The sequence below is a fragment of the Drosophila montana genome, unplaced genomic scaffold (assembly GCF_035044405.1).
Source record: "Drosophila montana isolate Dmon_TW-CO22-7 unplaced genomic scaffold, ASM3504440v1 contig_1505_1, whole genome shotgun sequence".
Taxonomy (NCBI): Eukaryota; Metazoa; Arthropoda; class Insecta; order Diptera; family Drosophilidae; genus Drosophila; species Drosophila montana.
The window spans coordinates 1,568,360-1,593,901 of NW_026996452.1; the positions used below are offsets into that span (position 1 = coordinate 1,568,360).

Here is a 25,542-nt window from a genome sequence, read left to right on the forward strand (position 1 = left end):
TTAATGCATACATATTAAAAAAAAAACACAACCAATATTTTGCTCTTAAGCTGTACAAAGAAAACCACACACTGACACTCACACACACACACACACACACACACACACACACACACATACTAAATCAGATATATGTAATTGTAAAAACCCACAGAGAGGTAAATTTGTTAGCCTTAACAATTAGTTTTGCTGCTGCTTATTTTTTTAAGATCTCTGCACAACTGCAAAAACTTTGCATGGACTCCAAAGTTTTTGCAGCTAGCGCAGAGCTGATAACAGATTACAGATAACAGATACAACATGATAGATAACACATTCGTATCAGCCATTAAACGCATAACATGAACTCGCTTCTATATATATTTCTCGTATATCCCCCACTTATCAAAATCAACTTGCCTACGTCAGCTGGCTCGAAATGAATGAATAACGCATCGTACCTTCAAAAGTTAATAGTGTGAGCTGTAAAAATGTTACCTGCTTGCTAATGAACACAACAAAAAAAAAAAACAAAACAAAAAAAAAACAAAACACATGCAACATGTTTAGCTTATAGAGAGTATCATTTGCAAACGTTAAAAAAAAATATACAAGTATAAATATATCTAAATTTGATTTGGCCGTTTGGTTGCGTTCGTTTGGGCAACATTTTGCATTGCATTTGGGCCAAAGTTTCAGGTTCACATTCAGTAAACATATCACAGGCCTGCAATATATCCATATGGGAGCAGTCGATTTTTTATATGCATAATACTATATTGTTAAATGCTAATGTGTATACGCGACACAGATATTGTATTGTTCCTAAAAACAGCTCATAAGGACAGCTTTTCTCCAGAACCCAGTCGGCTAACTAAATACATTTCAACCTGTCCGTCCACTCATCAGATTATTGCGCACATATTCAGCTACAGGTACGGATTCCGTTGCATACCGAACGCAAATATTTAGTAAAACTTTCTATAGCACATCTAACGCTACAGTACATACACATACGTAATAGTTTTTGCATACAAATATAAAAATCAACAAACAGAGAAATGCATTCAAAATGTTGCTGCAAAACAACAGGCAGAACATCGTGCAGAACCAAAAAGAAAACGCGCTTTGCGAACTTCAATACTATCAGCGAGGTTTCCAGCAACTAATTATACGAAACAGCATACCGACATAGCGATACGTAGAGCATATACATATATACATATACATACATACATGCATACACATATATAACTAGTTAATAACCAGACTTTTACACAATGCTCTTGACCTTCTCATACCCACATTTTTCTAGTATAAACTCTAACTTTTATTTCATGTGCTCTCTTATCCACATTTTAAAGCTTTTACTAATCAGCCAATAGCAGCAAGAACAACAAAGAATTCAAATTAAATAATGTCGGCTATCACCGGACTTCAAATGCCCTTGCCAAATTTAATAAATGCTTTATAAGAAAAATATATATATTCATTATATTCCTTTCGAGAGGGCCGATCAAAGAATGGATTGGTTTAATAAGAAGCTATTAAAAGAACAACTATATCTGCAAAAAATTCCTGCAAGTCATTTATAAGATATAAATTTAGTTCTGGCTTCAAAGATTTGGCAAGTGCATTTGTGCTGCGTAAAACATTTTTCATAGTCTTACATCTTGTTAGGATTCCAAATATAAATTCGTTACATAGAAGTCACAGAATGGCAAAACATACACACACACAGACCCAACCACTCACACACACACACACACACACACACACACACACAGACACACGTATAGAATTGTTAATGAAACACAAGATATATTATGACAAGTTATTTAAAGAACAAAAGAAAACCAACTGAAACCAAAAATGCTATTTACTAAGTTCAAACGGATAAAACAAATTAAATACACAACAGCAACATCAGATAGATATATCATTTATTGCAAAATGTTGACAACAAACAAAAATAAAGCAAATGGCTGCGTGAAATACGCTTTGAATATATTGTATTTTAATATCTCGACAAAAATCGAAGGTCGAGAAACGACAATAAACTGTGAAAATGAATATGTAAAAAAAAAAAACAAACAAGAAATCCAAAAAGAGAAAATATGTAATTATATTATATTAAACAAAATGAATGAAGAAAATTTGCAGAGAAAAAAGGTATAAATATTGACGAAAACAGACCTTGAAATTGTGTAAACTACAAATTTAATGAAAACCAACATTTAAATAACAAAACAAAAAGAAAAAAATATTCATTAAAATTGTTTTCTAATAAAACAAGCTAAAGATTCTTTTATTTCTTCTAAATATTATTACAATTTTCAGATGCTGCAGATACAAATATATCTAATGAACCAAAAAGTACCTGAGCAGACACAAAAGAATATATGCCACCCAAAAAATTTAACCGATAATAAATGCATTCAGTACGCCGAGATCTATCGATTGGCATTAGTAAAAAATCAAATTAATTTTCTTCAAAACTGGGTCAGTTGTGAAATCAAAATTATTTCAGGTCAATCTGTTGCATTGAGTCTCCACAAGTTCAGGGCAAATCTTTGCAATGAAGAAAAGCGTTCTTTATTATTATATCTCGTATTGTCAATAAATGTTATTAAAAAGTAGAAAGTCCGATTTTAAGTAACTAATACAGCAATTGTTGTCTTAAAAATGTATATTTTATATAATAATGTTTTGTTTTATTTGCAAGTATGCTGAGGACTTTGGCTGAAACATCACTGTATCCATATTTGGGACTCGAGATCGAAACCTTTTTCTCCAGTTGCCTAAATGGCTATATTGCTTGGCCAACATAGAGGCTGCGGACTAATGAATTTTATTAGAATATTACTAGAATTGTAAGGGCAAAAGTTATAGTTGCTTATAATGAATAACTAAATAAGGCATGTCCTATTAATTAAATACATTTTTTCGGTATGCTAAATTTTTTAATTTAAATACCAAGCACACCAAGATACCAAGCAGAAATCCCAAGTAGATCAATTATAATCGATAATTAAGAAAAGACACCATAATTTCAAAACTTTCTGTCGAATATGCGAGCTTTTAATAAAAATTTCAGCAAAATTACGATGCCAATAAAAATTACAAGTTCGACGAAGAAAAATCAGCGGTCTAATGCATACATTCAGGCGAAGTTTGTTTTGCAGATTTCAAGGATCTTTAATGCACATTTGAGCTGAAGTACTAGGCGAACAGCAATCGAAAGAGGTCGACGTTAAGTCCACGATCGCAAAATTCTGCTGCATACTTATAAGCGCAGCGATTTCACGCATTTCATATGTGTTCTCCAAAACACATACACATCCACAGTGGTACATCACGGAATCATAAATTGACATCAGCTGGTGAGACAGGAGTTAGCCCTGGCAGGGGGAGCTGCTGTACCGGACTTTTTTGATGAGTTTGAAAAAGTTGTTGACCAAAAAACGATTCGTTTCTAAAGTCAACATTTTGTGATGATTTTTTTTGAAATATCTCGGCCAAATGATGTCCGATTTTTGGGGTTTATACCATTTTGGACTCGTAAGGATCAGTACTATCGATTGGCATTAAAAAAGTGAAAATATGAGTTTTGACCCAAATCGGTAAAAAAGCAAGTTTATTCTCAATATTTGGGGTCGGTTCAAAAATCCAAACTTTTTTGATGAATTTTTATGAATATCTCGGGTAAATATCGTCTGATTTTGAAATGTTATACCATTTTGAATTCGTTTAGATCACTATTATCAATTGACATTCAAACAAATTAAAAATAAAAAAATAATAAGCTTCACCTACCCGAGTTATCGCCATTTTAAGTGAGTAACATATCTTTTTGGATTACAAATAAGGAATATAAACACGATTGATTTTGGGGTTTCACATAAAGCGGTGGTATTTCTTTATTTACCATTGATAAACCTTTAATCATATATGGTATGTATAAATAATTCAAACATTTAAGTATTCATTTGTTTATTTATGTGTTGTAATAAATATATTTAAATGTATATGTATATGTATGTATATGCGTGTATCATGTCATATCGGGTTCATTGGCGGCATTCATTTTTATATTTATTTGTTTTTATCATTTACAATTATTTCTCTCGGTTGGTTAGTTTGACTTACAAAAAAATACGACCGTGAATACGTACATAATGCGATATCAGGGGGCATACTAGGTATTCTTGTTAGATATATAATTAATTCTTAAATTGAATAGAAATTATTTTACAAAAGTGTCACTTAAATCTGGCTAATGCTTAGCTTTAGTGCGTTTCTTAAAGGAACCAATGTTAAAGACTGCTTGCCCCTATGGCAACATATAAATAAGTACATACTACTACCACTACAATATGGCCTAATTTCATCATACTTATGAATAGACTCTTGAATCGTATAATGCATTGAATTTGATTAAACGGCAAGCTGGGGGTATTAAAGTTTATGCGAATGCATTTGCTTGTTGGGCTTCTCATTATATGGGTATTATAATGCTAATCAGTCTTCATAACAAAAATAGATACGGTCAAATTCTTAATAAAAGTGTAGACTGTGCGAGTGCCATTGAGGAATTACATTTAAGTTTTACCTTTTACCTTTTACCATTTAACATTTATATTTTCTTTTATTCAAATAAGTGCATTTTCCGTTTATCTAAAAGCCTTGTAGAGAGCGCCTAGAAAAGTAGTTTCGAGTTGAAAGTCTTTGTTGGAATTGTTTTTTTTTTTTTTTTCATGGGGGAGATATGTATGGGAAGTGCTTTGTAGTCCGTGAGTTAATGGTTGTGTATGTATGCGTGTTTCTGATGGTAAGTATATTAGCTAATTTAATACAGTTAGTTAGTTGCTTTTATCATACATTAGATATCATCATATTGTCGCTTTGTTACATTACATTTTACATTTATCTTAAACGATTAGAATATTTCGAGGAGACCATAAAAAATATGCTGAAGCTTTACTTTACGACGACTAGCTGAAGCGTGGCTAATGCTATCTACCATCACGGCATTTTTTTTTTTTGTTGTTGTTTAAATTGGGTCGATTTCAAAGCTTATCGATTCCTAGGCCAGCACGAGCTCAAAAAGGTATAACATTTCTAGATCCTAGTTTATTCAGCCGAGGTGAAATAGTTTATTATATTATTAATTGTTAAACTAAAAGATTTTCGGAAAAAAAAGTCAGATCTTCGAGTGTTATGCCTCTTTGGACTCGTACATTTTGTGCGCTAGTTAATTGCTATCAAATTTAATTTTTACTTTCACAAATTCTTCGGCCTCTGTTTCTTAGATTTAAAACCATGCGATTGCGGCTTAAATTCGTATGCATTTTTTATGTTGGAGAGAAATGTTTCGGAGTGGGCAAAATATTGTAAATATTTCTTGATTATTCGATAATAGTAGTTGTATATATACGATTATAATGTATGCGGCTTTGCTTACGTTTCAATATTACGCGTAGGTTCTAGTTTAAATACATATATTATCATAGATGATATGATAAACACAAATATTGTTTATTATCTTACACATTGTATACGAGCATACCGAGTGGTGTGTATAAATATAGAATTATATATATATATATATATATATTTATATATATATATATGTATATAGTATATGCATAGATATCCTTTGTAACCTTATGCGTGGGGCGTTAGTTGCTTGGGGCGTGGGTATTTGTGCTACACGGTTTAATTATTTATGCAAATCATATACATATAAGCTTCGGACCTACGAGGTTTACTTCTGGTAATAAGTCTCTATACATCATCAGGGCTGAACAATTAATGCAGATAGGGATTCGAAATCGCGGAACCCCTTTGGTATACATACATCTGGCTTACAAACTCAACTCTGATGATGTCTAGTGAACTCGTGAAGTGCGTGTGGAAGATTTAAGATTTGAGGCATCTATACACTTAGGATTAACGTACACATATACTTAAGCTTGATTTTTTGCGATATTACGATACTAAAGTGCTATAGCTGTCATTTAAAATTCAATCCCGCCGCCGGCTTAGTGCAGCTGAGCCGTCACATAGAGGCCACAGTCCTGATCTGAGGCCATGGAATAGTTGGCTGAATCCCGATCCTCGGGTATGGTCGGATGCGTCTCGTGCGGCAGCTTGCTGAAGGCGTGATGTGCGGCCCCATAGCCCAGGTGTCCATATGGCGATTCGGCAGCTTTGCTCACGTGCGGCAAACGGCGCAGAAAATGCGGATTTGAGTAGCGCACGCCGTTGGGCAGCGTTGTGTGCGGCACGTGCGAGGATGAGCCCAGTGCCACGGCTGCATTGGCATAATGCATGCTGGGCGTCTTGAAGCTGGACACCTGCGAGGGCGGCGGCGGCGGCCCCATGGAGCTAGTCATGGCTGAGGTGGAGGCATAGCCGCCGTTATTGTTGTTGCTCCCGCCGCCGTTGGCGAGCTGCTGGCTGTGACAGCCCGCCGGCAGGGGCATGGTGCTGCAGTGGGCCGTATAGTCGAACTTCTGCTCGGGTGCGCTGCGCTGCAGTGGTAATGTGGCGCTGTTGATGGCACTGGCGGCGGCCACGGGGTCAGCATTGAAGCTGGACATGCGCATGTTGGTGCAGCGGCCGTAGGGCTCTTCCTGTATGGGCGGCTGTGGTGGGCGTGGCGGTGCCTTGCAGCTGACGCGGGGGCGTATAATAACTTCCAGTTCACGCTCCTCGCCCGAGTGCACGCCACTGGAGGACTCGGAGGGGGCACGCTCCGGTGGCGATGTGGTATTGGTACTCTCCGTGATCGAATTGGTGTCGCTGCGTGGCGTTAGCGCCTCATTTGGCACGCCGGAGTCGGCGCGCCGCAGGCAGCGGGGTGTGGAGCTGGAGGCGATCTGGCGGCAAGGATAACAGAAAGCGTGAGCGAGACAGAAAGAGTGCAGGATATGTTGGATATGATGATAAAGGGGCAAAGATAGGGAAAAAGTCGTTTAAGTTCTGCTTCATTTCGTCGCCTGCAAGTGAAAATGAAATTAAATCAGGCGAGTGTCCTGTTACCCTATCGGATGCTGTCGCAGTCTGGCAGCCCCAGACAGCTGGACTGCCAGGCTGACTATCCATCAGACGTGTGTATCCCTGTGCGTGTGTGTGTGTGTGTGTGTGGTCTCTGCACTTTGCTGTCCCTGGCACTGATTTATGCTGTCTCATAACAGCAAACATAAATCTCATGGCTGGCCGCATTGCACCCGCTGGCGTGACACGAGTCCCAATCCACACACGCCCCCAGCGAAAGTGTGGCAAACACTACATATCAATCTCACCAAAATTTAAATACTGGTCCCCTACAAAAGCCGAAGACCTCATACTCTATTTATAAAAATAATAAATCTTATATTTTAGCACACTTGTAAAACATATCACCGATGTGTTTTTGAAGTTTTTGCCACATTGTTTAAGAAATATCCTCATTTTATCCAAATATTGTACAAATACTTTTCTATAAAAGGAACAAATTGTTTTAAAAAATATACATTTAATACAGTGGATGCCCAATTATTAGAAACAATTTGTTCCAAAAGTATTACTAATTTTCAAAATTCTCTTATTTATATATGATTTTTATATTTTTTAAGCACTTGATAGTCGTAAGAGAAAATGTGTTATGCGCAGTTGTTTTTTAAAAATTTGAGAAATTTGTAATATGCTTTTCAACTAGAGATTTTATAATATGAATCTTTTTAGTTACCGAGCGATCACTGTACCTTCATCTAAACTTTAATTATATGAAGCGGCAATAAAAATAATATTCCTCTATAAAAGAGTCTGATGTAAACAAAAATTATGTATGTGAACATTTTTAAATTTCTCATTGTTTTTTTTTCGAAACGAATTCAATAACATTTAAAATAATTTGTAAACGAAACTTTTTTATCAAAGGCCAAAAATAGGTATTATCCATAATATAATAAAATTAAAAACAAAAAAATCAAATTTAAAAAAAAAATAAACGCTATTCGTGTCTTCAAATTGGCAAAGCTTTCGATTGATCTACAACCTAATCTATATATTATCTGAATTACATCTACAACTGTCTACATTATATTATATATTGTATATAACTCAGTCTGCAATCAACAAGTCAAATGGCCCAATATCAAAAACTCTCCCATCATTGCCAGGACATAGCCCCGAGGGGCTGTAGGGGGCATGGTGCTACACATGTTATCACAGCGTGTGTCCAAACCCGTTGAATACTTACATGCGCCTCGTTGGTGTGCACGGCGACCGTGACCGGAGCCAGTGGGCTGACTAGATGATGCTGCTGAAGCGGATGCGACTGCGGATGTGGATGCGGATGCGGATGTTGCTGTAGTGGATGATGGAGCGCCGGGTGGTGTGGTTGCTGCTGCTGTGGCTGTGGCTGTGATTTGTGATGTTCGGGTGAAATTTGCATGATCTCGGGCATAGCCTGGGGCGCGCGTCCGTAGCTGACATGTGGATGCTGCACGCTGGGCGGCTGGGGCATGGGCGCACCTTTGACGGGCAACGGTGGCGGCGGCGGCGGTGGTGTTGCCGGCTGTGGCGGCTCCAGATCGCGTGTGGATGCATACGTGATGCTATCGTCCCGCACACAGGCCAGCAGCTTGCCCTCCTCGGAGATGTTGTCATCACTGATGCCGCCCAGCCCGCTCAGATTCGCATAGTCGTGGGCGTGCCCATGGGCTAGTGGGTGCTGATGGTTGACAGATGGCGGCGGTGGCAGCTCGTCATATTCGCTTAGATGCAGCAGGCCGCTGATGATGCTGCTGCTGCCTGCGCCACCGACCCCGCCGCCGATGCTCACTGCAATGCTGCTCTTTATGCTGCCCATGGTGATGCCCACAACGGTGCCGGCGGTGGCCGCCCTTAATGTCGCGTACTCGCCGTCGTCAATTTCCCCCGCAGAACTGGCAAAACATAGCGCGGTTCCACGGCTCGTATGGCTAAAGGGTAGAGGGTAGAGGGTGGAGGGTGGAGAGAGTGTGTCAGTCAATTATAAAGGGGCAACAGTTCCGGACGGTACCCACATGATTTGGTGTTAGCAGCGTGTGTTGCTCCGTTGGTTAGTTATTGTCACTAATTAAACAATTGACCAACAACAACAACAACGACAACGACAGCAACAGCACAAAATGTGAGTTCAATTTATGAAATTTAAGTTACAATTTTAGACCGAGACATTCAATTAGCTAGAGTTAGTATTCAACGTCTAATCCACGTCTAGTTAATTGACATAAAATTAAACAACACAAATTAATTTAAGAAAATAAAATTATAAATTAACAAAATATATTCTGTTTATAAATTCCGTGAATAAGATTCAATAAAACAGGCGACAAGCGGAACAAAAATAGTTTCCTTTCTCTCTTTTGTTAAGACACTTTTTTTTTTTTTAAATACAAAACTGTTATTTTGTTGCAAATGGGAAATTCCGTTATTGAAAATGGTAAATGAAAACCCAAAGGAAATTAAAATGGTTTGAAATTTACAAAGAGAAAAACAACAATATTATTGTCAATGGCACAAAACAAATTTAAATAAGTGTGGGTAAACGCTAAAACTAAACTTGTTAATGAAGTGGTTGCGCGCGTGTGTGTGTGTGTGTGTGTGTGTTGGGTAGCAATTAAGAATTGGGCGGAATGTGTAGAATGGAACGTGCATAATAAACAAAGAAAAAATGAAAACAACACAACACTGAAACAGAAATTAGAATTCTAGATTAAATGACTAGAAAATGATTATTTTTTTAGTTTAGTTTTTAGTTTTTTTTTTTTACTGTGCAAGTAATGAATTTTGTTGGTGGTGGTGTCGATTAAATGGTGGTGCTTGAGAAAACGAAATGAAACTCAACTAAGTACGTGTTTTGAAATGCATGTTGCAGATTCGTAAGTAGAACGGACAACGGGCGCTGCCTTCAATTTGCTGTTTATTTTTGTTTTGTAACTAAAAAACGATTTTTTACCGCTTGCCATCAGTTTGTTCTTGGTCACCAATTAGTAGGACATCATCAGACGTACTCGTAACTTCATTGAAGGTGACCTTCAGCTTGGGCGAGCTGGGCGTCAGCTTTGGCCAATAGATATCCTCCTGTGCCACCAGTCCCATGCCAGCCAGTTCCGTGCTTGTGGCCGTGCTCATCATATCCGGCTTGGAGGAGTCGATACCATTGACCGTTGTGCTCGTTGAGTTGGCGCCGCTGCTCGAATTGCTGCCCGTACGTTGCCCGCTGGACATGAGCAACGGCTGAGCGCTGGCCTTGTTCAACAGCCCGCCATAGGTGTGATCCAGCGGTGGCAGCTTAAAGTGCCAGCGCCTCTTGATGGTCAGGCAAAGCCAGACGACAATCCACAGCAGCAGGTGTGTGACGCCAACGAGCGCTACAGAGAGAATATAAGCAGACGCTGATTAAGACATAAGACACGGTAATTGAGACACAGCCAGATGAGCGTCACTCTTGAGCCTTGTGGTCATTTGACACGCGGTCTTTACGCTACGCACATGGCCGGCCGATTAATGCGAAATCCCACCGAAAACAACAACCGCTAATTGGCTTACAGACAGGGCTCAAGGTGCTGGGGCATGGCTTAGAGTGAATTGTTCTCGTGGTTTGTGTTTGCGTCCACTTCAATTAAAGCGGACAATGGATACATTGAAGCCCTGTGGTCAGTTATCATAAGACTCTTGTCATGCCTTCTCTTTGACATTGAGCTAATTTATTTGAAATCTATTGTCTTATGTTTAAATGCTTGACTACATAATGCAAATTGCTGCTAGTTTCCTGCCCTTAAGTGCGGTTCGTGAGTCCGGTATTCGACATTCTTGAACTCAGGTCGGATTCAAAACTCATATATATAAAAACAATTTATAATTTCTCAATTGAAAATTGTCCATTCTTCAGAAATAATTGCAAGCCGTAAAAATGTTCATAAATCTCTACTTAAAATTGCAACTATCAATGATTGGGCTCCAAGGTTTTTATGCCTTCAAAAGTTTTCAAACGCTTTTGGTTTGGTTCAACTTGCGCTTCGGCTGTTTTTTGTGCAATTTTTTTAATTAAAGGTTCGGTTCATAGTAAAAATTCAATTGGAATGCCAGGTTAGATCCGGTTCGGTTTCAAAACTGGTTTGCTGCCTTGATAGAAAACTAGGATTGTGTATTTTATTAAGTAAGTTCATCCTAAAGTTTTTTTGCGAAAAGTTCTTGTAGTTTAATTGTAAAGTTTAGTTCAATAGTTTATTTATAGTTTTATGAGCATATCATGGGCTAGTTCCAAATTAAATTTCAGAACCTAATACGCAACTTGATTACATTCGAAATCATTCTTTAGCGCAAGTTAAGGTTGAATATACTTTTTAATCGATGCTAGAGTTTTTAAAATTTATGTTTAATTGTAAGGAATGCCACGATTGCTTAAGTCACTTTCAATTGAACACTTAACTAGTTTTACGGTTCTAATTAAATTTTCTAATTATTTACATCAGACTCATATCATATCTCTTTTAGAAAGTAGTTAAATTCTTGCTGAACTAGTTTCTAGTGTACTGGAGCATTTAAAGCGAAATTAACCAAGCCAACTTTATTTAACTCACCTGCCAAAAACGTTGGACAATGCAAATTGTTCTTGTAGGTGGCGCTGAGATCATTCAGCAGTGGCGCTTTGACCACAGCCAAGGCCAGTACAAAGCACAAGGAGGCGCAATGAGCAAAATAGATCCAGGTTTGGCTGGTCTTAAGCGTGATAATGGAGCGATCTCTCATGCGAGTGGCCAGCCGGCCGTGTCCATACAAATACATGACCATCGAGGAGGCCAACACGAGCGCCGTGGCCAGCAAGTAGAGCGCCAGCGTGACCGTGGCATTCAGTATGAGTCCCGGCTGATGCACTGGCATGGCCTCCGCATAGATCTGCAGCTTGTAGAGATTCGAGACGCCCACATAACCAAGTATGGTGTCCAAGGCGGCGACAATCATTTGCAGGCTAAAGACACAGGCAAACGACTTGGACGTGTTCCAGAATACGGCCGGATAACGCACTGTCCAGACGAGCAAAGCGCACAAGAGGTTCACAAACTCCGCGCTGGGCGGCTGGGCAAAGATGGCCACATCGATGGGCTTGTCGATGCCAAAAAACAGCTGCAGCATGCCCGCAAAGCCATCGAGACGCACAAAATCATTGCTGCTGCTGCTGCCAGTGGGAGCTACTGCTGGCGTGACAGCTGGCAGCGCTTGGAAATCGGCATCGTCCAGATCGATATCCAGATCCTCATCCAGCTGCTCCTGCTCCTGCTGCTCGTGCTGCTCCTGCTGCTCCTGCTGCTGCTCGCTGCTGGACTTGGCTATAAACTCGCTGGAGCTGACGGCCGCATCGCCCAGCAAATACTCCGGCTCGATATCCACGCCGGATTTGCTCGCTGCGCGCTTGACAATGCGACGCTTCTGCGTTTTGGGCTTGATGGCAATTATCTTGGAGTTGCTGGACACTGGCGTCGAGGGTATTATAATCTCTGGCAGCATTTCGGTGCGCACGCGATGAATACTGCTGTCCCGTGTCGTGGTCTCCTCCTCGCCGTAGCTCTCTACCAGCGTCTGTTCGTGGGCAGCCACGTGGTGGCGACGCGGTTGTTGTTGTTGTTGTCGCTGCTTGTGGTGGTGCTTGTGGTGTTTTCGACTGCTCTTGTTGTGATGTTGGTGTTGGTGCAATTGTAGCTGCTGCTTGGCTATAATTGGTGATGCGGTTGTGCTTGTTGTTCCTTCTGCTGCTGCTGGTGTGGTTGTTGTTGCTGTAGTTGTTGTGGTCGATATTGATGTTGTTGCTGTGCTGCTTGTAGCAGCCGTTGTTGTTTTTGTTATTGGCCCAATGCTAGCCGCTGTTGTCTTGCTGGTCGCCTTGTCAAGTGTGCCCAGCCTTTGCCAATTTTCCGCTCCTGCAGCTGCTGTGGCTGCTTTTGCTATTGTTGTTGCTGTTGCTTTGGGCGCAAACCCATTGCTGGCCTCAAAGTCTGGCATAAAGACAGGGCCCTCATCTCGGCCCACATCAACGTTATCATTATCTAAGTCAACATCATCAACATCATCATCGTTGTCATCATCAAGCTGCTGTCGTTGGGCCACGTCCTTACCCTGCCGCTCATTGTCTTCATCAATATTTCGATTAATTAAATCGGGCACTTCAAAGTATCTTGTTCTGCCCGCAGCTCCTTTACGCATTGTTGTTTTTGTTGTTGTTATTGCCGTCGTCTTGGCCGCCTTCCTGCCATTTCTGCCATCCTTATCACGTGTCAGTTCGAACAAATTATTATTGATACCGCCGCCGCTGCTACTGCTCCGTATTGCCGTGAACATCGTATCGTTGTAGTAGTCGTCCTCATCGTGCTCCAAGCTGTTTACGCTTACGTTCAGCCTCTGCTGTTGCTGCTGCTGCTGCTGATTTTGATAGGGTGGCGTCGGCACCACCACCGACATGGCCATCAAATTGCGTCTATTGATAACAACAAAGTCCAATTCGGTTGCCCAAACTTGCTCTGCAATTGAAAAGGCGTCAGAGAGAAAGAGCGAGAGTAAGTTAGTTAGTTAGCAAGTGTAAGCGAGAGAGTGATATGGATGCGTATAATTAGAGTGAGCTACAACATCCAATGCCTGATTTGCTGGGAACAACACAAAATTGCTTTGAACTACTCCATAAGATAGCTGCACATGTTGGGGGATTAGCAGCAAAGTACCTTTGTTTGGACACACACACACGCACGTACGAATCACAATCACTCAGACTCACCTACCCACACTCATACACCCAACACACCCACACACTTGCTTTAAATAAATATGCACGCAGTTAATGAGCATTTGAACACGTTGAAACCAACAAGCAGGCAGCACAAGCTGCTTCAGTTCCCTCTAAGCTATAGTTAATTAAATGGGGCGTTATTGATAGATACTACTTTATACCCTGTACATATTCAAATGGATTAAGCGGGCATCTTGTAATTGGAACAATCTATGTAGGTAAACTTTATATATTACTACGGTAATCTTAATCTTATAGGGCGGAAACAAAACAAATTTTTCCTGGAACCTTTTTGGTCAGAAATGATAACCAAATAACATAATAATCTTAGGAATATTTCTCAACAATTTCGAAAGAAAAATACATTTAACTTCAATGGCAGATAATAGAGCGATAAAAAAGCGATGTCACTGGCGATGTCCTTCGTATTAAAAATAATAACAAAAATAATATATTCATATATTTATAAATATATATAAAAGTATCTTTTAGTCGACTATTCACGTCTAATGCACAATTGTTATGCATATGTAAAAGCAACGCCTAGTCAATTCCAAAGGATTTACGACGCCATTTTGTCAGCCACAAAAAGTGTTGCCTACATTTCGGCTGCTGTTAAATACTTGGCACCATCACTCGCTAACAGTGCGAATGCTTGGCACTGGATAATACTGAAGCCCCGTTGAGCTAATTAAGTGCACATTTACAGCATATGTCGAGGGTTTATGTTCCATTTAACGATTTTCGACAGCTACCTAAGCAAGCCCTGACTTTGCTTTTAGCTGGATTCAATGCTGATGTTTATTACGGTCCAATTTTGTGTTTCCTTCTATTTTTATTTTGTTCATCTCGTTAAAGCAGCTTGCGAACTTTGACTGGTGTGTGTGTTCGCCAGGAGCTAGCAAATGGTCTGTTAATGAATATTAATATAAGCTGAGCGAACACAAATGCAAATGTTCGGAGATTAATGAAACGTGTTGTGTTGCAATGGTAATAAGCAAAAGTTTCAGTTTGGCTGTTGAAATAATCTTTGAAGAATTTTGATAACTACAGTAAAAATGTTGTTGGATGGAGCTGAGTAGAGGAATACGATGTAGTTGATTGTTAACAATTTAAACAATTTTAAACAATTTAATTTTCGTTTCATAGTGCTATATTAATATTTCCTGTACATACTGCATTAGCTTTAAAGCTATTTCTGCTGTGCAGCTAAGCCCTTAATTGTTCATGCATTAAATGAAACACGTTAAATATGTGCAATTGGTCAATTATGGCTCGTAAGTCGATTTCCGTAATCAGCTTCAATTAATAGATTTATAATTAATTTTATAAATAAAATAAAAAAGAATTTTAACTTAACTATGAAAGCTCGCGTCCTGTTGCCGGCCACAATTGCCAACAATTGCCGGCGGTCGTCTGGATTATAATGCTTAGCTAATTTGTTTATTTTATGGATTTCGTGATATCCCTGTCCACTTTCACTGAGGGGGGCCTGGCCCAGTTAATAACCTGAATAGCGACACGAAAATTTGCCAAGTTAACACTTTCATAAAATTATTTATTATGCAAGCTGCTTTAAGAGCGCAAAGAACTGACAGAAATATCCCCTGGCGAGCGGGCGGCAAACAAAGGCAGCTCGGAAATAAAAGACCGAAAATTGCCGAACAAATATTAAAGACAATGGGCTGCCCGCTGGGGTAGACTGATGTGCACAAAGTAGAATTCTGTTTTGGGGTAGATGTTTGGTTGGGATTTCAACAATGGCTGCCATAATAATATGTCGTCGTTGGCAAACGGCAAGTGGCTCGTAAAACCGACAACACCGAAAATCTGCAGATTAACCCAGCGGCAATGCCCTCGCCTCAGCGCTTCCCGCCTCGATTATGGCAATGACAATAACACCAGCGCCAAGTCGACGAAGAAGACGACGACAGAAAACGAAGGACGCAGTATGAAGGAAATGTAATGAAAATGCGCAAATCCAAGCCAGGCAACGCCCACCGTCAGCCGCTGCCCGACGCCCCGCTGTGGGTAATAGTTGCAATGCCGATAAGCCTCGCAGAATACCAGCCCCTACCAATGTTCGCCAGCTCAAGACCGCGCTCGTTAAGTCTTTAGCATGAATAATGATAAGTTTCATGCCTTTGCCGTGGCCTGTGCTGGCTACGTTACCGGCCACAACATCTTGGGCCACATCCGGTGCACGTCCAGCGCAGCACAGCTCGGCCCTCAACTGCTTCCTTTGGTGATTTCGAGTGCGCCTGTTTAGCAGACTTTTATACGCTCAATATGGCGCATAAGAGGCCTTCATATTAAACGTCCGCTATCCTATCACAGTTTTTATTTGTTTTCTGTAACCTCTGCATTAATTATTTATGAGCGCAACACGGCGTTTAAGTGATTTAAGCCATAAAATTGTCGCTGGACGCTGATTTGTGCTCAGCTTTTAATTAAATACGAAAACAGAAAAAAAAACTGCGAACAGAAGCAGCTGGGGCCAGCTTAAATTTTACTATTCAACTATTATTATAAATAATATGTATGTAAAATTACTTTTCAATAAAATTACCTATAATAAACATGAATAAGTCTGTTAATTTAATAAATATAAGTGTCAATATGAGCATTGTTCTATGTTAATCAAAAAGAAATTAATTTTTAAGTCTCTAAGTATATTATGATTATTAAATAAAATTATTAAAAAAATAAAAGCAAAAAGTTTCCATTCAATTTAAGTAGTTTTCGCCATGAAGCAGCGGCATCGCTTACAGCGTGCAACGGTGCGTATGCGTGATCTTCAATATATCAAATATAAACATATACATATATACATTTTTTTTATATCATGTGAAATCTAATATATCATTCAATTATTTGACATCTGCCAAAAGTAATTAGTTTTCGCTTGGCGCAATTAAAGTATTCTGACAGCGTGCAGCGTGGCGTATACGTAATTTTCGTTTTAAATTTGTTGATACTCATTTTAGGCCCAGAAAACGTCGTAATATTTTAATTAATTAAATTAATGCATTACGTTTGCGAATATTATGCTGTGACAGCTGCCTCACATCTCACCGCAATCCAACTGCCCTCTTAATTTAATATCTTTTCCGTCTTTATTTTTATGCGACTTGTGATAGCTTTTAAAAAGTATTTTCCTTTTATGATTTTCACTGCGCTGTCTAATTGCCTTGCCAGTTCTGTGGCCCGATTTTATGCTAATGCAAAAGTTACAAAGAGTCAAATAAAATGTATATATATGCAAGTTTTTTAATATTTTTTGATAGCTCCGTAGCTATAGATATTTTCCTTGTGCTGCCAAGTCCATCAGGAGGTAAACTTTATTAATTACTTACAGGAAATTATAATGCGCAACTTGCAATCGCCGATCCGCGGCTGACAAGTGTCAACATCAACGGGGCAATCTAGAGCAGCTAAGGCCATCTTTAAGAATGTCAACCAAGTTGACAAATTGCAGCAGGGGGGAGCGCAGTCTTGTGCAGCCAAGCGGTAAAATGGCCAAAGCCGTTGTCGCGACAAGACATTGCACTTAACTTGACCAACATCCGGCTCCAGCCAGAGCCACAACGTCCCACTGGCGAGACCGTTTGATGCCAAGCCCAGACGCAAGTGCTAAGGACTAAGACTTTGGCTTTGGTCCGTTGCACATTTTATTTGTGCCAATGATTTTCTAATTCCAACGGGCGAGTGGGGCACGGCATGTGCGGCCGGGCAGCCAACAAGTTGCGCGAAAGTAATTTCCCAGCATGAATTGGCAACACAAGGACCGCAAGAATATCTGCCAGCGACGCGGACAGCGAGATGGCAAATGAAAATTAAAAAAAAAAAACAGAATCGAAATTAATTGAAATATCACATGAAGATAGCTGAGCTGCTGCTGCTGCTGCTGCTGCTGCTGCATCTCTCATCATGGGCCATTTTGTAGACCGGACTTTAACTCAACTCAGCTCGTCAATGCTTTTATGATGCCAATGCGACCGACCGCCCGCCACATTTTTAATTTACTCCTGCAACTCGGCGCCGCGTCACTGACGGCATTGTTCGGACTTTTATTCCATCCCTTTAAGCTGCCTGCTCCCTTGCTGCCAGCTCCCCTGCGCGTTGGCCGGTTCAATAAACCCACCATATGGACAGTCAGCCACTTTGGACATGCAGCAGGACACAGATTGAAATGGCGATTGGCACTGGGAACTGGAAACTGAAAACTGAGACTGAAACTGCAACTGACGCGGATTCGCACACGGACTCGCTTTAAATGTAGTTAATTTGATTTGCTTGCCTTTCGACATCACGGCATTTACCTTGCTCCCTCTGTAAATTCAGATTTCGACACATTTCAATTTTCGGACAGTTGTTAAATATTTGCTAACAGTAGCAAATATTGGCAGTTAACGCTTGCTGGCAGTATGTAAAGGGATTTATTTATACTTCTCTTTTGATTTAATTTCTTATTCGTGTTAGCGAAATCAATCAATGGCTAATCATTAATTTGCACAGCTTATTCCAGTTATCGAGAGAGGCTAATATCGAGTAAATAGAGTATCGACTATCGAGTGGGTGCTATTATAAGCCTGCCAGTGTTGCAAAATATTATCGAGGAAATTTACTTCCAACTATAGAGAGGGGCAAATATCGAGTGCAGAGTGGGTAAAATGTCAATACAGCTGTTAGTAATAAGGCTGTAAAATTATTAATGTCAAGTGATTATCGAAATATTATCGAGAAATGTAGAAATGTAGTTCCAACTGTCGTGAGATGCTAATATCATGTACAAAGTGGTTAAATGTCATCACAGAGGTAAGTAATAAGCCTATCAGGTTGAAAAATTATTAATGACACATTATTATCGATGTATTATCGAGGAAATTTAGTTCCATCTATGGAGAGAGGCAAATATGGCGTGCAGAGTGGGAGACGTGCAGACGTTAGTAAAAAGCTTGCCAGTGTTGGAAAATTATTAATGATTATTTGTTATCGATATATTATCAAGTAGTAGTTCTAGCTCTCTAGCACAGCTCTTTTTAATGTACGTTCTCTCTCTCGTTGTCATCTAGTATTGACTATCGAGGGGCATATGGACGCATATCTTTATACTATAGAGTATAAAATCTGCAGAATATCATCTCTCTATGGTGCCATTTTATACAATCAAGTATATCAGCTAAACTCGCATGCGAAATTAGTATTTTTAATTTTAATTTTTATTTATATTACGTTATATTAACGAGAGACTCTGATTAAAATAATGCCGAATGTTAAATAAAACTAAATTGTAACTCATTTGCAAATTTCACGCAGATGTATGCAACACTGACATGCCCATGGAAATTAAAACTGTTCCAGAATTAAAGGAGTATTTGAGGACTAACTTTTTGGTTTTTTTTTTTTTAATATGTTTTTGCCGTTTACTGTGGCATTAGTTTACAGTGCTACGAGTGGCATAAGCGCTACTCGCCGGCTGTATACGTGTGTGTATAGAGAATATCACCACACACAGACACAGCCACATACACACACAGGTGTGCACATGGCGATGAGCAAACAGAAGCCTGCCGGCGTACCGGCTGTCCTGCTTTGGCTTCAGCTCCTATTCCTGCTCCTTATTCAACCAACATTTGCACAGTTTTTGGTTCGGTTCGTTGGTTGCCTGGTTGCCCGCCTGCACGCTGTTAATAACGTGGCTTATTGCTGCCCATAATGGGCGTGCCCCTGTTCGCCTGTCAACCTATTTGTGTACATGCATGTGTGTGTCGCCGAGCTTACTCCTGTGGTTGTTAGCCCGTGTGCGGCAATATTGGGCATGTTTGCGTTTGTTTTTGTTTGCCTGTGGAAAGCGGCAGCTCATGCATATGTTTTTCGAGCAGATTTCCCCAGCGATTGACATTGCTTTGAAGTGACTTGAGCCGGAGCATAGTATGCTCATATGCACATTATCTTTTTCACTACAGTTCTCTTTCGCTCTCCTTCTCGCTGTGATATTCCCTTAAGCTCACTTTGTTAAGCTTGCAGATATTAGGGCTGTAACTTCTTGGCCAAACAGTTTTATGTGCTAACGTTTTTGTAAATGCTGAAATTACTTTAAAGTGGGGCCCTTGACGATTGTCTGACGGCCAATTATGCTGGCTATCATAGCCAGAATAATTTAATTAAAATGCACAATGACCGCAAATGTGGAATTGATTGCAGCAACAAATGCAATTATGAACAATTCAATGCAGGCTCTTTATACTGGCATTTATCAGCCGACAATGTAACAAGTGGCGTATGCTTAACAATAATGCAGTTGCAAGAACAACGCCAGCTGCAACAAAGTGTCTGCCACGCCGTGACGGAAGTGCGCAATTGAAATGCAATTGGGTAATAAAAGCACAACAATAAAGGCCAGCCGAAAATGCCAGGGCGACAAAAAAAAGGAGGAAGAAGATAAAATGGAGCTGCGGCAGCTTCCTGTCGTCGTCAAAATTTTCATTGCATACTTTTGTGCTGCAGCCAACTGGAGTTGCTCTACTCTGACTGTTGACACTCGCCAACTTTGCATTGACGGCACACTCTTGCCGCACTTCACTTAATTACACTCACCTTTGGGCAACAGTCCATTCTCGATGATGCGCGCCTCCAGCAAAAGTCGCGGCAGCAGCAGACACAATGCTATAAGGATGTGCACAAAGGCTGCCGTAGGTCCTCCATGCGTCCAAAGGGCGCGCAAAGTGCCACCTCGTGCCTCCTCCTCGAGGCCATCATGCGGTGCCAGCGTGCAGCGACGCTCCTTGGCGCCAGTTGCCAATTTGATGCCATCGTTTGCCAAGTTTCCAACCTGCCAAGCAATAAAAACGCGACATTACAATAGCTTTCCACACATGCAATAGCTTAGAGTATCTTACGATCGGAGTTGCAAAATATTCTCAAACTGTTATAGAAAAGAGCTGCAACTGCGTGGCATTTAACTGAACCAGCTGACTGCTTGCAAAGTTCAAGTTTTGTTTTTGCTGCCACAGCTGCAGCTCTGAATAGTTGTAAAAGTTCTGCCTTCCTTTGAAGAAACTTAAGCTATTTAAACAATATCTGTTACTAGACAGATTGTTAACTTTTTCAAGGCCTTGACGAAGAGCCTCCGAAACTGTATATCTATTTAAGATTGAACTTATTTAAAAATTATTAGAATAATTGATTGATAACAAATATAATAATTTAAATTCATTTTGTATATGTCTTAAGCAAAACTAAGTTTATTGTAAGCTTTTAAAAAGTTTGCTTGTATTTACTTGCCTCTAAGCCAAGAAAATAGCTTCAAATATTTTTCTATTTCTTTAACAGAGGCAACAAAAATGCGCAATTAAAAAGAGAAAACTAAATACGTACGGAAATAAAATAAAATAAAATAAATATGTAAAGACAGAGTAGCAACCAGATAATCGGATTGTCAGATTAGTTTAAACAATGTACAAAAAAATTCTCTGTAGAGCATAATATGTACAAATTGCAAAGGAATTTGTTATTTTTCGTTCACTCGTCTGCCTGTGTGTGCCGAATTTTATCAATGCAAGTGAGGCTGAAGACTTTAAACTTTATATCTAAACTCAGACAAAGGTTTTAAGTCCATCTGAGTGCGGGCCAATCGGGCAAAATAAATATCTATCACAGCTCAAGCGCAAATCGAAGCAACAAAATTGACCTAGTTTAAAGACAGTTCTCAAGTGTCTACCATCTAAATAAAGTCTTAAAATCACTTGCCGATTAATCATCAACCAAAATTCATTTCACACATATTTCGCACTTTTCAGAAAATGTATTTTTTTTCCCTTAAACCAAACACTTTTATGATAACTACCTCAATTGAGCAGCAATTAAAAAATAGCACGTTTTTTTAATATCACCTTACGATTCTCATTAATTCAAGTAAGACTCACAGCTGTTAATGCTTTAATTGTATCTGTTATATTAACAAGCTGTGTTGGCCTTAATGCTTACTATTATTATTGCACTGAATTATTATCCCTTCCTCTTGCTTTTCGACTCTCTGAACCTTTTGTTCGTTCAGTGACGTGTATTTATAAAAGGCTTTATCCCTCCTGCTAATGGATGGCAATTAAAGTAATCGTGCGTGTTTTTACCAATTGTTTATATATATACAGATAAATAAGAATAGGTCAGGAGGCGCAATCAGGTTATGATAAATATGTAGAGGATGAGTATGTACGGGCATTCGAATCACTTTGATCATTGCATGCATTTACTAATTTTGTTACTTTAATTGTTCATATATTTTAATCTCTTTTTATTTGCTTTGATTCTTTTGCATTTGTATATGAAGCAAACCATAAATAAAATGAAAGCTTTTTATGACAAAGAAACAAACAAAAAATATCCCGACCAATTGAAATCCCCATGCGGATACACTAAAAACCACATACATCTCCAGAGAGCTCCATTTACTGAATCCGAACTATCTCAGCGTGACGTGCAATTAATAAAATAAAATACGTAAAAAACTATGCAAAACCATGAAAATAAAATATTAAATAAAATGCTGCGTTTACAACAAAGCAAACGGTATTGCGAGTGCTTTGGATTTCCATTTTTTATGCGCAAAATATCGCGCATACGACGCGTTGGCGCATAAAAAATGCACGTGACAAATGGTTAAATGAAATATTTATATATACGGCGTGTAGATTCACATATATGTATGTACGGGAAACATAAAAATCACGTGCAGCATATAAATAAATGGGCGCTGTTGGGCTTTTAAATTAAAAACAAGCAGACTTCATGGAATTGCAGCGAGAGAAGAGACACAACATTAGAGAATGGAACTCGGTCCGCTTTTTCTTTATATTATTTTTTTTTTTGTTTGTTTGGTTTGGTTTGGATTCGTTTCGTTTCGTTATGTTTGCCGTGAAGCAACAACAATGATTGCAATTTGCAAAAAGCGAAACGCAGTTGAAGTGCACACGCACACAGCAAGGAGCTGCAGTTGCAGCTGTGCAGCAGTGTGTGTGTGTGTGTGTGTTGATGTGCGAGTGAGACGGCAAATGCGCGCCCATTTAGCCAACGAGATAATACATTTAAACGTGCCGACATTTCGCGGTTGGCAGTCCCCGTGCAATTCCCGTGGCCAGCTAAAGCAGCAGCAGCCCCCACGCTCTGTATTTGCCACAAACACAGCGGATGTGGTGGCGGACGGCGGGGACAAGTCGGTAGAGGGGGTAGAGGGGGTTGTCAGCCCTAAGGCAGCCACCTCAATAAACAAATGGGTGCGTATTACCCCTGCCAAAATCGGCAACCCACTTTGTTACTATGCTCATGTGCTGTGGCTGACGGCGGCTTTTAGTTTTATTTCTCGCAAACAAAATGAACTAGCTGAAGGTTCATTTGAACTAAAAAGTTTTCGCGGAGTCGTTAATGCACAAGTATAAAAACTGTTTCCATTATTGTAAGCATTACAATGCTGGCACTTTGTAAAATATATACAATATACAGCTTTTTAAAACGTTAACCGGGAGTGTGCAATTACAATTATATATACATTTTTTAAATATACTTTAATTATTACATGAATACGGACTTTTCTAGATTTCGATTCCGATCAAACTTTGCGGATTCAAAATGGATTGTCAAATCCGAATCGAACTCTTAAGCAAAATCTTAATTTAAAAGCACGAATATCCAAGATTTCCAGACAGCTACGCTGCATAAAGTCCTGATAGATCAGAAGCGGGCCGATCTGTAAAGCCTTAAAAGGTCTGACAAATAAAGTGGCACTATCTCGACAGTAAAAACTATATAGATTGATAGTTGTTTTGTATTCGATTTTTCTTAAAGAGTCGGACTCCTTATGTGTCTCTGTAGAAGCGCAGGTATTAATAATTTTCAGTACTAACTAATACTATTTTCAGAAGCGAAAGGGAAAATACAATAAGCCATAATCGAGTGGCTGAATAAATCATCTTCTTGCTCAACTGTGCATTTTCAAAACATTTTGACTACTTTGTAAACCATTTATCTCTTTAGACGTCATAGCCCAATTCGCTTACTACAAATATTTACAAAATTCTCTACTAAAGCCAAAAACATTTTAAATGTTTATTACTTTCCTCTCGATTTCGATTTGTTGTCAAATTGAAAAACGAAATCTCAACATAATTTTAAAGTCTAAATTTTAGAGCAAAAGATATTTTTACAAATTTGGAATATTTCATTTTCGTATAACTTCTTTTTTAGCATTTAACAAATACGCAACATCAATGTATCATCAAATTGGTTTATCGGGCAGTGCCATACGACGGATAGTAAGAAATGTTCATTAGCCAAGGTCTGACAATCGCTTTGGTGTGCCTCACACTAGCTGCTGCTGCCCAGCGTGAGTTTTCAAAATTTCAGAATAAACTGATGCTTATATATTCAATGTGCTTGTGCAGAGAGCGTGGAGACCCATGCCAAGATAGTAGGGGGCTATCCAATAACTGTTGAGCATGTCCCATATATTGTCTCAATTCGTGTACGTTACTTTCATGAGAAAGAGTTCGGCCTGGGTCACATTTGCGGTGGGGCTTTGATAACAGAGCGTGTGGTTTGCTCGGCGGCCCATTGCTTTGCCGAGTGGGTACAATCAAGCCAAATAACTATCAATATCCTTACCATGTTATTCTCAGAAATGGTACTATACCGGTGCAATACAGAGGCTCTGAGAACTATGTGGTCGTCGCCGGTGGAAGCAATCTAAATGAGCAAGACACCTTTACACAGGTGTATTTGGTGCAGGAGATCATCGGACATGATAAGTACTACTATCCCACGCTTGAGAACGATATTGCGCTGGTGTTTCTGAATGGTCTTATACCACGCAAATGTCTAACCATTCGTCCGTTGCCCCTCGCCGAGACGCCAGCAAATCAAGGCACCCTTTGCCTCATCAGCGGCTGGGGCAATAAGTACAAACAGCTGCGTCAGGCGATAGTGCCCGTTGTGCCCCAAAATGTCTGCTCCATCATCTATTTCTTTCTGCCGCAAACGCAGATGTGCGCCGGCTGGCTGCGGGGCGGCATCGATGCCTGCAAAGGTGACTCCGGCGGCCCACTCGTTTGTGGCGGCAACCTTACGGGCATTATCTCTTGGGGCGTGGACTGTGGACGCATGTTTTTTCCAGGCGTATATACAAATATCTCTAACTTTACTGACTGGATCAAGGCGGCCAACTCCTCGCTGGACTATTCAGACTTCACCCTAAGAAGTTTGCATAACAAAGCTAGCAGGAGTCACATTTCTCTAAAATTATATGTGGCTTATAGTGCTTTGCTTACGGTGATTATAATACAAGCAGATTAAATACATAATATAAAAAGTGAAAATTAAAAACATTCAGAAAAATTGCATCAATTTCACATATATCCAAACTGCAGTCTATAATCACATCTGTGAGAGGAGTTCTCATTTAAACGATGGATTAGACGATAATCTGATGACACAAAATATATCGAATTGGCACTTTGATTTCGATTGTGCCTTTCACTATATTAATGAATATTATAGACTCAGCCGAAAAACTTAGAATGTTGAAAAGAGCATAAGTAAAATCATCTCCTGTTAATTTTTAATAACATCAGCTAACCAAATATTTTAGACGACAATATTCTTAAACAGCACAGAAAAGTAAAGAAGAAGAAACAAGACTGCTGAAATTTTAATGAATGAATCAGACAGCAAACAGCACAACAACGATTATACTTAGT

General features: G+C 39.6%; 2 protein-coding genes across 4 annotated transcripts in view; one reads left to right on the top strand and one right to left on the bottom strand.

The window, feature by feature from the left end:
• Positions 1-4,665: 4,665 nt before the first annotated feature.
• tinc (tincar) overlaps positions 4,666-25,542 on the bottom strand; it is a 76,991-nt gene continuing 56,114 nt past the window's right edge. Inside the window, exons 6-10 of one of the 3 annotated variants that reach the window (XM_064690542.1) lie at positions 20,393-20,627; positions 11,598-13,529; positions 9,971-10,385; positions 8,228-8,951; positions 4,666-6,863 (exon numbers count right to left, since the gene is read on the bottom strand). In XM_064690542.1, coding sequence (XP_064546612.1) covers positions 6,024-6,863; positions 8,228-8,951; positions 9,971-10,385; positions 11,598-13,529; positions 20,393-20,627 — 4,146 coding nt within the window. In that variant the 3' untranslated portion in view covers positions 4,666-6,023. Of the gene's footprint in view, positions 6,984-8,227; positions 8,952-9,970; positions 10,386-11,597; positions 13,530-20,392; positions 20,628-25,542 lie in introns of those variants that run through there. The other 2 variants (XM_064690548.1, XM_064690554.1) reach the window with 2 other exon arrangements.
• LOC135434633 (trypsin-like) lies at positions 23,962-25,168 on the top strand. Its single transcript, XM_064691272.1, has 3 exons — positions 23,962-24,173; positions 24,232-24,412; positions 24,466-25,168. The coding sequence occupies exons 1-3, from the start codon at positions 24,110-24,112 to the stop codon at positions 25,136-25,138; spliced, it is 918 nt and encodes a 305-aa protein (XP_064547342.1). The 5' UTR covers positions 23,962-24,109; the 3' UTR covers positions 25,139-25,168.